Here is a 14,054-nt window from a genome sequence, read left to right as displayed (position 1 = left end):
TTACATCAGCTAGTAATAAATCTATTCAGTGCGCGAGTAAACAATTAAACAAATCAAGTAAATGAGTAAATAATTATAGTTAACTAATCCAGAAATGAGTAATTAAATCTAGTATATGAGTATATAAATTGACTGAACGAGTAATCGAGTGAACAGCCCTAGTAAAAGATTAGATAAAACGAATAAACGTTTAATCACGTCTAGTAAATATACTCGGTTAGAGAGAAAAAACGATTAAGTAAAAAACAAGTAATTGAGTAAAGATATCGAGTAAATAATGTTATTATAAATTAACAATAATTTCTATGTTACTTATCCGTAACAGATTTCGTGACGCAAAAACGTCCACGTTTTTAGGTTGACACGTACCCAAGTTAAAGAGTTTTTTATTTAAATAAAAATACAACATTTTAGTTCGAACGAGTTAGTAACCCTCTAATTCCGACTTGCCCGTTCTCAATATCCCAGGTGACACCAGAAGGCGTTAATAACGAAAATGGTGCCGAGACCTTCTTAATGATTAAAACCAATTTCGCAACGCCATGAAGCTTCACTTGTATAGTACTTGTTGTAAAAATTATTATTTACCGATTGTGTAGTTTATATATCAAACAAATCGTTACATGTTATTACACCAATAAGTACCACTGGTTGTCGTCTGGCTTCTGTCTACAATATAGGTCATAGAGGATTTATAGCTGTGTTGTTTGTTTTGAAAATAATTGTATTTATAATCCATCCATTTCAACAATAAACTGCAGTTTCTTATTATTTTTTGGAGTCAAAATTTGTGGCGATAGTTTTTTTTTACTCGTGGGACTGACGTCAGCAAAACTTTGCATTTTCAAAAAATACTTAATTATTTATTCAACTAATTAATTTGTTACGCTTTGTGTGTACACGAATAAATCATAACAAACGCGCTGCAAGTTAGTCGTTGAATATTAATTTATACTAACGAACATTTTCAAATTAAATATTCACCGTTGGTACAGGTTTTTCCCCTGGAAGTGGGTATGATATAATAATCAGTAGTAACATTTGATACCAGACCTACTACAATATTCGCGGTAGACATATATTTATGTACTATAATTATTATAATAAATTTAAAATTGTGTTTTATTAGTATATATATTATTCGAATAAAATAATTTTATATTTTTATTTCAACCAATAGATTAAATATTAGGTATTTGATTTGTTTTAATTTGTATTTCTTTATTTAGTTACATTTTCCCAACACTGATTTGTACGGTACAAACAACTGATTGGAATTTTTCTTTTAATCAAATGAAACGTTGGCAACTAGGTAACAGTCTATTTTTTCTAAAAATAATACACTGTCTCCAACCTGCTCTACTTAACCGAAACAACAGTGCTCTCTTTTCAGATCAGGAAATACAATTTAAATTAGTTCTCAATTCGATTTATTAATTTTGGTTTATTTTTTTAAGTATTTTTATACTTTTCAGTTTTTACATAGGTATAACATACAATTTTAATTTTATACTATTTTAAAAATCAACATTCTTATCAATTTTGTTAAGCTGCTTTGTGATAGATTTGGCCAATTTATTATGAATGTTTTTTAAGCTAGTAGTTTGTTGAAAATTCACGTGGACATTTTCGCGTCACGAAATCGGTTGTGTTTGATAAGAGACAGCTGATAAGGGATCAGTGATAACATATATAATAGTGATAAGAGATTATTGGTAAGATATTAAATTAAGTCGGGATTTGACGATTTGATCAAGGGGAGACGGAGGGGAGAAGGAAGGGGAGAGGTAAGGGTAATTATCAAATCTAATCACATATCCATGATTGAATATTTTTCCGTTGATCAGAGAAAAAAAGTCTTATTTTCCAAGTAATGCACCACTATGTTATCGTTATTATAAGCTACGTAAAGGCTACCAAGAGACAAACAATATAATAATTGTTGCGACTTATAAAGAAACCTATGTGATTCATAATTGACGTTCGTTTTAAGTTTATTGAAATGCAAAATGGCAAAATCGGTGCCATGGCAATGGGCAAGTGCGGCATGACCCTTCGGCTGATCGTACCCGCGTCTCAGTGCGGTTCGTTGATCGGCAAAGGCGGTAACAAAATCAAAGAGATCCGCGAAGCCACTGGCGCACAGATCCAAGTCGCCTCGGACGTCTTGCCGCAGTCCACGGAAAGAGCGGTCACACTGACCGGCACGAGGGATGCGATCACTCAATGCATATTCCACATATGCGCTGTAATGATCGAGGTAAGTCGCCGAGGTCCTCAAGCCGCGTTTGGTAATTATTTATGTCGGACATACACGAGACGGGTCTAATGTGTAAATGAAATGGAGCTCAGAGCAGTTCTCAGCCCGGTCCAACACAAACTCCAGGTGACCTATCTCGTGTATGCTCTTGGCCTGTTGCCGCAACCTAGTTCACCGTTGATGTGTGTCCACAGTCTCCTCCCAAGGGCGTCACGATACCGTACCGCGCCAAGCCGCAGATGGGAGCTCCGGTCATTCTGGCCGGCGGACAAGCTTACACCCTGGCAAATGCGGGCTCAGCGGCCGGATGTGACGTCGGCACTATGATGGTGGGCGGAGGACCCTACAACGCACCCATGCTTATGGTTCCACCGTCACCTGGCGCCGCGGCTAGCCTGGGCCTCATCGACCCTCTGGACTATCCGCTGCTTAAAAACGCTTTCGGACCTTCACAAGTGCGTTTTAACCTCTAGAACGGGTCATTTCAAGGGGAATAAACTGACAATGAGCAAGGGATAGAGGTGGAGATAATACGGTGGTAAAAGGCAATCGATAACACAGAATAACCAGAAAGGACAGTTTACAATAAATCGAAATCTGCTATCTTGTTTTGCCCACGGGAATAGGGATAAATGTATCCCTCGTAAGAACCTTTGCAATTCTCGAAAATTCTCCATTCTGGTCGGTTATTCTGTGTCGGTAATCCTTAGATAGCTGATAAGAGAATCAGCCAATATGACATTATTGATAAGAGATAGGCAATAATCCCCGGTTAGCTAATGGTGTACATAAAATTAGATGATCACCTGTTCAGGGTACTACTCCCGAGTCTAGCAGTAAGCTAGAGACGGAGAAATACATTTTTCTTTTATGAAATATATACTTTGACCCAAAACTACTAGACTGTTGTTTTTGGTTTAGCTGGGAAAATTGACCGGCAACCCTTTGGCCGGTCTAGCAGCGCTGGGACTCGGAGGTTTAGGCGGACCTGCCAACTCGTTCAATCCAGCGGGTACGCAACAAAATCCGACCCACTTCGAGTCGTCGTTCAGCACTTACATGGGTTATTGTTATTTTACAGCCCTAGCCGCTCTGGCCGGAAGTCAGCTGAGAACCAACGGTACCGGAAACAACATGAACGGCAGATCCGGAGGCAACCAGCAGACGCACGAGATGACTGTGCCCAACGACCTGATCGGATGCATCATCGGCAAAGGCGGTACCAAAATAGCCGAAATCAGGTACGTGCCGACGCATGTGTTACTATTAAATCTGGCCAGTGACAGCAACAAAATCATTACTCGTTGCTCAACCAGGAGAAACATTTGAATCGTGTGAAATGTTCGGTCAAGATCAGTAGAGAGCGGGTGCCATAAAACGGGTGATTCATGTGTTTCTCCTTGGGAATCATACTCGCCCAATTGAAGAATTGAGGCCAACAACCAGACATGTCCATTTTGACACTGTTTACACATCTTGCGGTTGCTCCCACTCGAATAGATTGACTGGTCTGCCGACGTTTCGCGAAATACCTGCAGACAGAGTTAGACTTTCTTTAAGATCCCTAGCAACCATCTGAGTGTCTGGCCCCCCATTACTATACGTTCCACACTACATTACTGTAGTTCGTTTGAGCTACATTGTCAACTAATTTTACAGGCAAATCAGCGGGGCCATGATACGCATATCAAACTGCGAGGACCGCGAAGGAAGCTCCAGCACCACGGACCGCACCATCACGATATCCGGCAACCCTGACTCGGTGTCGCTGGCCCAGTACTTGATCAACATGAGGTGAGTGCAAAACGTTTGACAGCTCGAAGCATGATCGCACACGCAAGTCTTTGGCCTTTACTTAACGAATAACAATATGCACTTAAAGCCATGCATAACACGTCGGCAGAATAGCACAAAACGTTGGCTTTTTCTTTTTAAACATATTTGTACATTTGGCTTTGGTTTTATAAAATTAATTTTTCACAAATATATAAATTATCAGTTATGTTTTATGGCTACTACATTGTTGTACCGTTTCGGTAGTGGTGTCATGGCATACGCTTGGAGCCATGTCGAGTAGAGCAATTATATATTTATATGTATATACATAATTTATTAAACGACTGTGATATTATAAGGTGTGTTAAATTTAAATTATCAAAATAATTCAGAGCCATATTTCCTATTGGCGGGTTTTTTTTTATAATGTCCTGGACTAATCATAATTTATATTATGTATTAAGAATGACACTGAATGTTTTATTGTTTTCTATTTTTATTTCTATAATTTTAGTAAAAAATGTGTCTTTTTTTTGATTAAGTAATCGTGTTATTATTGTCATAGTACAAACTATAAAAGTAAAATGTCACACAGGTTTCATATGCTTTCCGGAGATGCTTTGTGGATTTTTTTTTTAAATTCTGGTTGGAAAAATTGAAATTTACTATTTAATATAAACATTATAGTAAATTGTAAAATATTTGTTAGAGGGGGGGGGGGTTATTTAATTTATGGGAAGAGCCCCTCGAAGGTATTTTGTTTTGGGGTTAAAAATGTCTAATACAAATTAGAATTTTAACCTTACTTTCAGTATAAAAAAACATCTCCGACCGTTTTCACTGCAGATGTGATTGAAACTCTTTACTTATTTTGATTTACCTGGGGTAGTTTATTTATTTAAACAACAAGTTATTCGAAAAACACATTCTGAAATCGCGTCATCCGATCATTATCGCATTATGATTGACGAGCAAAGTCGTTAAAGTATTCCCAAACCACATTATAGGTACCTGTAAGAGTTTTTGAAATATATACACATGGGCGCACTCACTATGACACAACACATACATTCGTTAGCATTGTAAAGACAAGAGTGGATTCTGAAGTTTTTGCCATACCATTATTTTTTTTTTTTATAATAATACTTGTATAGTTTTTGAGAGTTCGTTATAACAGTAAACGTACTACGTTATGAATATGAAGAATATACTATACCGAAGGCCGAAAACGGTGGTCAAGCGACGACCTCGACTTAAATTGCTTTTTCTTCTTGTTTCACCCTTTCTTGATTATATTTTTAATCATTCGACCGTAGTATAACACCTAATTTATTTTTTTTCCGGTTCACACTTCTGTGGATACGTCTGTTATGAACACATAATATACAATTTTGTACTATACGACGATACATTTGCCGTCAGTTGCATTTAGAGTTTGAGACATTATTCGAATAAAATATGATCTTTCCTTTTCATTCAATACGTTATTCGATTTTTTGTTGTAGTCGTTATTCAGTTCACTTTTATCCAACTCTGGCTTCATTGCACTTATAACGAATGTCGTTGTAAGGTCTCTATCGATCACTTGGTTTTTAATGCTCTCTCGATCAGAGGCACGACCAGAATGGAGTCAAACGGGTCACAACTCCTTTTGGAATTTCTACATTTTATGAATAAATCTTCCTGGTTGCACGACTTCTTGCAATAACCGCACTACTACTATATTATCGCTTCCCTCTATTAGCTGACTTTTATAGTTGTATCCAGCATACTCCATAACCCTTACCGATGTGAATACCTCTTAAGTAGCTTTACCGTGCTGACATTTTTGTTGCAGAACTGTTTACACTAATATAATATTAATTATATTACTATAAGCAACCCGTTGCTCGTTCAATACTATTCCCAGTTTTTGTCTAACCCCTAAATGCCTTACACCCTATAATATTGTATAGTAACAATTAAAAAAAAACACTATTCGTATTACCTGTGAACCCCGTCGTTTTTTGCATTTTTATTGTTGTTGTTATTGAAAATAATCACAATTACTTCTGTACTATTATATTTTATATTATACACTGCCCTCACAACACGGCGATTCCCAGTAATCTGCAGGGAACTTTTATTTTAACTATTGTACTCCCACCAACAAAATATCCTATCGAATAGATCATAGAAGTGCCGTTTTAGACGTCCTCGCGTTGTTCCTATATTCCTTGCCACTGCAATATAAGACTCACGGGAAGCTCGAGTGGGAAATCAAAAACAATAAGGTAACCTACCGTGCTCCTCTAAATGGTTTTGAAGTCAGGAGACCTGCACATAGATCATCAAGCACCCTAAACTGGAAAAAATTCATCATTCCTGGATAGGAATCCTTAGAGATATCACTAGGATTCCTGGCGCTATCACAGTAGAATGTCCCTAGTAGAACTGGGAAATTGGGATTTTTCTGTCATCTTCCTGGAAGCCAATTGGACTACCCTTCGTGCCAATACTGGGGAAGTACCTCAGTATAACTTACCGTTGCAATTAGAGGTATTATAATACTCCCAATCAATATTCCCGGACTGTAATGGTTTTAGCCCACTCTTCTAGGTCAGCATGGATCCCAAAAATGTGTACACTAGAAATGTGACTCTATTGTTCAACTTGAGAGAGGTGGCCCCGACTAAACCCATCTGTGGTTAAGAATCCTCAGAAGTTCCCACAATGATTTCCTATTTTCAAACCTCTGAAGTTACCGATAGGAGAGTGTTCGTTCGCAGCCAACATTAACAGTCTCCAGTGCTTCCCACCTAGGAATTCTCTGGCGGCGAACGGCATTCGTCGTGCTGTGAGGGTAGGACTGATGAAAATGACATACATTTTATATACATATTGCGTTCTCCTTATGATATTGTTTTTGTTTTTATTTTTTATTTACCGTCCCATTTCCCACCTCGACAGTTTGGACATACAACGTGCCTCGATGCTGCAATCAGAAATCCAACAGCAACAGCTAGTGTTGTCGTCGCATCAGTACCCGTTCCCCGTGCATATGCTTGCCACATCCACCACCGCCTCCACCACCACGACCACCCAGACCACCAACAATCCGCTGCCGACAGTCCCCGGAGTCGGCCACCAGTACATGACCGCCGCCGACATACCCGTCCAGCACCATTTCCACCACAGTCCTGCGGCCGCGGCCACGCTGCTATCGCCGCAGCCGACGGTCGCCAAACACAAACCGGATCGCATCAAGTTCATGCCTTACTGACACCGGACAGACTCTAAACAAAACGAACCACGTATACCTTTTGCCCCTTTAAAGCGCCCGACCAAAGGACCCATAGCATAGTAGTCATAGTAGTCAGCAGTCCAGAGCTTTCGATCAATTGCAATTCACGAACCTTAAGTCAAACTTCACGAATCGTTCGCGAAAACTTGTATTGGAAAAATAAATACACCTAAATTTTCGAAAATTCGCACGAAATTAAAGTTAAGAGTTTGACAAGGATTTCACGAATCATTCGGACATTCGTGTACACTTGAAAATAGTATAAAAAGCTCTGGACTAGTCACAGTTTATAATGTACCCCTCGGTAGTCAATCTAGTTCTTATACATATCCCAGCGTTTTCTCCTAGTAAGTACACCACCCATACGACCAAAAAGATGGTGTTATCTTGTTTTTCTTTTACCTTCTCGAGTAGACATCTTATTTAAAAAAAAATTAATAAATTGGCATTTGAGCTCCCATTGAGGAGATGTTAAGCTTTAGGAAAGACATTGGACCATGAACATATCTTATCATTAGTTGTTTCTCTATCACTTAAAACTCATCTCTTATCTGCTGATTGATCAGCTCTTATCAATAGCAACATCCATAGCAATTGATGACCTCAATCAATTGTTACACATTTTAAATAAGGATATAATTTATGTTTTGCTCCACAAGCTTAAGGTTCTTGGCAGTTTCAATTAAACTCCATTTGTTCTTGTCTAGAAAATTGACCAATGTTGATTCAACAGCTCTTGACATTCTATTAAAACACAATTAAAATTAATCTAGATAAACAATGTTTTATAATAACATGTTATTGGTGGTTAATTTTTTTTTAACCGATTGAAATCGTTCACCTCTTATGTTATAACATTATACTAGTTAGATCTCATTACACGCTGTGATGGTTGCCAATATAGGAATAACACCAAACACATCTTGTTACGGTTACGTTTATTTAAATATTCACTTACACACAATAATAATATAATATATTATAAATATTATATTTTTGTGACAATAACCAATGAGTGACAGACTTACTTACTATACTTGCCAACGAGAGACTTATTTACTAATCCCACGCAGCAATTTAGAGTTCAACATTTGTTTGGGGTTTTAAATATAATTCTTGTGTAATTATCAAATTTATTAAATATTAGAGGTGTTTAAAAATATCGTGACAATTTTATTACAGAATAGTAGGTATATATACATTTTTTTTTGGTTTTATATTATTAAAATAAAATATTTCTGCGTGGGGACTAATTATCAAAATACCAAATCTGAGTAATCTATGTAATATTGTATAATTATTATACTTGACTATATTGAATGGCTCGTGTTAAAATGACAAAAAATATTACATATTATATTGTTATATTGTTAAAAATTATTATTATTGTTATTGTACCTATGTGCCTTACATAATATGATGGACGTATTCTTGTAAAACAGTGTAATTTTTTTTTCAATAAATTATAATTAAAAAATATTGTATTTTTATTATTATTAAGAATCAAAATTATTGTAACCGGATCAAATTTGTTAATTTTATTGTCAATAATAAAAATATATGATGTATTCTTTGAAACAAAGAAAGAAGACATTGAATGTTCGAAATAAATACTGTCTTAATTTATGTTAGTATAACTTTTTTTTCCCCAAACAAAATTGTATACCTGTCACACCAGTGTTGTCTTCGACTTAACCCTATGATGCAAACAAATTCTTGAGTTATTATTTCCAAAAAAATGGTCGTGTAAGGTGTGGGGATTTTTTTTTTATGTCTAGTTTTGTAGTTACTTTTTTTTTTTTTTTAATTTTCATGATTTGTTTTTGTTTTTTAGATGTTTTTTGTTTGTGACAATAAAAATAACAGGTATATTATGAATTAAAGTCGCAACAATAGGTTTATCGTTTGTGATGGTATTCATGTGATGTGCATGATCGACAACGCTATATAGATCTATAGATCATTGGTTCGTTTGTGATACGTGCATGCTCTGTACACACATTACTATTGTGGGTGTCGCCATTGATCTGTTGACTTCATCCAATCGTTGACCAACAACCTACTTAGTATGCATGCGAAGCCGACCGAATAAGGTTTATTTATTTATTTTTTACATAAAAATAATATACATTTGTACAGAAAACCTCTCCAAAAAAAACTATACTTGACCCTATAAGGGTAGTTTGTAGGCTAAACGAGGTTGATAATTCAAAATATGTAAATGCAATTTTTTTCATTAGAAATAACTAAAAACAACGTTAATGGTTTTTCAATTTTTTAATATCGGTATTGATTAAAAATGTTTGATAATTTTTTTATTAGAGATGTACATAAATTATAATTATGTAACTAATTTTGATTCACATACATATAAATTTGTCACAAAGAAAAAATGAAATAAGAAAATTGTTTACCAGTATATTACATTACATTATACATCGTTAAAAAAAAATTCCAAAATATTTTTAAAAAAGTACATTAAACATAAAATTATGGTTCTTGAGCTTTTTAAAGATGTAATAGCTTTCTTTATTTACAATTTGTATTTTTAAGTAGAGTTTGATAAAATGTAATTTAAATAATGAATATGAAAACTAAAACCAGAAAAAATTTGTGAAAAAATGATTTTAGTAGTATCAAATAAATATTGTTTGTAAAGTAAAACTAAGTTTTTTATACTGGTCATAAATCTAGTTCTCGCTTTATATATAAAAAAATAGGTGTAAGCTTGTAATTGTTTTGGTGACTTATTTTTGGTTTGTTTGTATAATAATAGTCATCTACTAATCTCGGTTTAGGTTTTTTTGGGTCATATTGCGTTACATATTTTTATATTTTGAAAAATGCATTTAAATTCGACCCGTTTGCTTACAATTTTTCCAACTCGAGACTTATACTCTAATTACAATTGTATTTTTCTACTCTAATATTATGACTAATACTGATATGTGCACATGTTACCAGGATATCTATGGAAACCGCAGGACTGGCCATGCACGGCTATCATTACTTGTCGCCCAACCACATTGTCAAATCTCAAATCCATTAAGTTGGCATGCAAATAAGGTAATATATGATATATATATATATATATATATATATATATATATATATACTTTGTAGTCAGTACAGTTAATAGAACATATTTTATTTTATGCACTTATATAGTACCTATACCTCTTTTCAACTCATCCAATTTTACAATTATTTATTTTCACATGGATACCTCTTATGGCTGGGAGTTATTGAAAATTTGTTTTATAAATAGTAGTTATATTAATACTAGGTGCATTTTATATGCTAAATAATGATCAAAAATAATTGTGTTATAAATATGCACAAAAAATACATTCGTTTAATACTTCAATTATTTATTTTATAACCTCGTAATTTATTGAGCCATAAATCGAAAGAAGTTGTTTTTTCCCATTTTAAAAAATTAGTCCATTAATTACATTTTGTCCGCCTATAAATTTAAAAATATATTATATTACCACGTTTTGAAATAGTAGCAATAATTATTGTATAGAAAATTAATACAACAATAATAAAATTGTTTCAGGTTCACGTTTGCAATAAACTCGGGCATTTAAGTCGTACAACAACGATACTCGACCAAATCAAAATGTTGATCATCAGGATTTCCAAAAATTAAAAAAGTAAAACAATATTTTTACACTTTCAGTAACGACAACACGGCATTTTTTGCCGACTTTAATCAAATATTATGGCATTATCGTTCCGGTAGTTCTAATAACAAAATAGTTATAAGCAACTTTTTTTTTTTATGCATAGTATATTTTTTAATCATAACAAAAAAAAAAATACAAACTATTATACTCGATTTTTCATGGTATTCCTCCTATTAGTGTCTTAGTGTCAACTCGACTAATTAAAATAAAAAACAAATTACTACTTTTTATAACATGAAATTCAAACATTGGTACAGTTATAAATCGATTACACGGGTCAGGCCAATAAATCAAGGCCGTAAAAATCATATTTTTAAAACATTAAAAAATATTTTTAGTTTGTAAAACTTTTAATAGCCTATTGTTTTTTAGATTTATATTTTTCCACGATGTGAATTATGTAGTCATAATTTTTTTTTCTTAATTAGCGCCTCACGCAGCAATAATATATTTCAAAGATATTTTAAACATTGTCAAAATGTTTTGGTAGAAAAACAAAATATAATAATCAAACGATGGATTCGACAATATTACACACTTGAATTGTATAATTTTCAAAAAACCCAACAAACATTGAGCTCATAAAATTTTCCACCAAACCTCAGCATTAAACGTTTAGAGCTGGCATAAAAATAATTATGATTTTTAAATAAAGATACAAAATATTACGCATAGATTTTCTAAAAAAAAAATACTAAACAAATTTCTTGAAAGTAGTATTTTAATATTACTGTAATTTTACCTGATAGTGTTTTTCGAGGAAAAACGATTTTTGATAGGTTTGTCTTAGCGATTAAATGTTATTGTAAAACTTACCTTTTTTTTATTTGTCCAACTTCCAACTTTAGACACAAAATTCATAATATGTTAAATTAAAAATGTCGAAACAGTTATTTTACGTGAAAAAAATTGTAAATAGCATGCTAAGTACGATTTTGTTCCCCTAATATGACCAATGTTTGTACAACAATATACCTACCTGTATTAGGTTCTTTAGCAGGTCTATTCTTAAATTTTGCTGTGTGTGGTTGGCAACACTGTAAACTAAGTATTGAGTTGATCGGTGTACCTATTTATATGAAAAAAATAATAGATACATAGTTCACGTCTTATTATGAAAACATCATCTTGTAAATAAAAATAAATAGATTGTTATTATAATAGCGGACGAAAGCAATACGTTTTTTTTTTAAATTTATTTTATAGTCGATAGCTGTTTTTAATATTATTATTATTTTAAATAAAGTTAATCGTTTATAATATAATAATAATTCTATCTTAAGCGTGTGCAATGCAATACCAATAAGTTAATCAACATCAAATCGTATACAGGGTGTGAACAATCTGTTATATTTTAAGACAGTGGTCACTTGTACTGCGTGTCAATATTCCTACCATCGCCAATAGTCATCACCCTGTATGTAAAATAATATTTATATTAAAATCTATATATAATGTACATATATTATATTATATCAATCGACCAACGTTGTGTAATGTTCATTTTTTATTCATTAATTATATATACTTAAAAAAAAATAACTATAATATATTATTATTAGTATAAAAAAATCGCGTAGGGCGGTATCTAGAATTGTTTTTTATAATAATTTTTGATTTATTAAAATTATAACATTAATATAACTATGTATAGAGAATTACATTATATGATATAATAATAATGTAAGCGCTTAGCGATGTGCCAGTTGTAATAATAAACTATTATCTATCATATTCGAATGGGCTATTTAGCAGTGATAAAAAAAAATAACTTATATAAAAATAAAATCAAAGGGAAAGTTGTCGGTTATGCCAAAACTATCTAAAAAGTGAACTCATGTGCCAAATAAAAATATGTACTTATTATTTATTGTAATAATACCGTCATTATTATAGCGTGTGCCAAATATTAATCTAATAATCTAAAAGGTAATCTTAAAGGATTATAAAGTAAAGACGTGAAATACACCAAATCTATGTAGCTTTACATAATTTTCCCCTCGAATAGATGTTTTGAACCACTAATTTCGCACTATTGTAATTATACACAAAATTCCTTAATAACTACACCTAATAAGAGTAAAAAATAAAACACTATTTCAACACCAAATGGCAATTTTGTAAGTATACATTATATGCATTTATACAGAGTGTCCCGTTAAGTTATACTGAGCTTCAAAATATTATGATCCTTTCAGAATAGTTTAAAACCTCAAAAGTGACGTTAGGTTATGCTGGTATGCTTGGTTGTGAGGAAATGTTATACCAACCAAACGTGAAAAAAAGTTGTTAGGTTAGGTTTGGTAACTCGTTTTAGGGCCATCATTGCACCTTTACAACCTAATATTAGTTTTTTGGAGTTGTCATTCAAATGATCTTTTATTATCATTTACTCTTTGTTCAATAACTAAAATAAAATACATTTTTTTAAGTGTTGTATTTTTGATTTTGGCTATTATTAATACTGTTGAATCCTAGAAAGAATTTTTTTTTGTTATGTTTACCCAGTGTCTACCATGTTTTTTTTATTTTGAGGCTTCTAAAAAACAATTCGGATTACCTACCTAAATCGTCACATATATTGAAGCTGGGTGTAACGACCCGAGAAACCCATTATATTAATAAATTAAACTGATAATTAGTAACGATAGAGGGTAGGTATATGCCTTCGGTGGCAGAGGTAAAGGTCGGTGATTCAAAGGGGTAAAAAAAAAAAATCAAAAAAACTAACTAAGTTTTTCTTTTGTCGAGTGCACGTTTTATTTTTCAAAGAAAAAACAAACTTAAATTAACGGATTAACGTAGGCAATCACTTAATAAAAGAAATATTTTTTTAGTATACAATTTCTACTCGCGATTTATCATAATAATATTATAATATTTTGTTCACAATTAAAAAATTAAAAAAAGAATGAAGTTTGTGATATAACATAATACATTAGTCAGGGACGCGTAAAGAAATTATTATTATTATTATTTTATTATAAAATAATAAAATAATAGTGCATATTTTACGATTTTGGGTAGTCGAGACTTGATATGA

The 14,054-nt window shown here is 32.9% G+C and overlaps 1 protein-coding gene across 3 annotated transcripts in view; it reads left to right on the top strand.

The window, feature by feature from the left end:
• The window catches only part of LOC126832904 (poly(rC)-binding protein 3), a 42,934-nt gene extending 29,170 nt beyond the window's left edge, over positions 1 to 13,764 (top strand). The window contains exons 6-12 of one of the 3 annotated variants that reach the window (XM_050563943.1): positions 1,994 to 2,260; positions 2,455 to 2,715; positions 3,182 to 3,272; positions 3,342 to 3,501; positions 3,920 to 4,054; positions 10,284 to 10,385; positions 10,882 to 13,764. In XM_050563943.1, coding sequence (XP_050419900.1) covers positions 1,994 to 2,260; positions 2,455 to 2,715; positions 3,182 to 3,272; positions 3,342 to 3,501; positions 3,920 to 4,054; positions 10,284 to 10,368 — 999 coding nt within the window. In that variant the 3' untranslated portion in view covers positions 10,369 to 10,385; positions 10,882 to 13,764. Of the gene's footprint in view, positions 1 to 1,993; positions 2,261 to 2,454; positions 2,716 to 3,181; positions 3,273 to 3,341; positions 3,502 to 3,919; positions 4,055 to 6,985; positions 8,763 to 10,283; positions 10,386 to 10,881 lie in introns of those variants that run through there. The other 2 variants (XM_050563942.1, XM_050563941.1) reach the window with 2 other exon arrangements.
• The last annotated feature ends 290 nt before the right edge of the window (positions 13,765 to 14,054 follow it).

The sequence above is a fragment of the Adelges cooleyi genome, unplaced genomic scaffold (assembly GCF_023614345.1).
Source record: "Adelges cooleyi isolate 19-005CV unplaced genomic scaffold, UGA_ACOO_1.1 ACOO_flye_CR_arks_rails_tigmint_CR_PRNA_167, whole genome shotgun sequence".
In the NCBI taxonomy this organism is placed as follows: Eukaryota; Metazoa; Arthropoda; class Insecta; order Hemiptera; family Adelgidae; genus Adelges; species Adelges cooleyi.
Note: the sequence above shows the minus strand (reverse complement) of the source record. Positions and strands in the feature narration are given on the sequence as shown.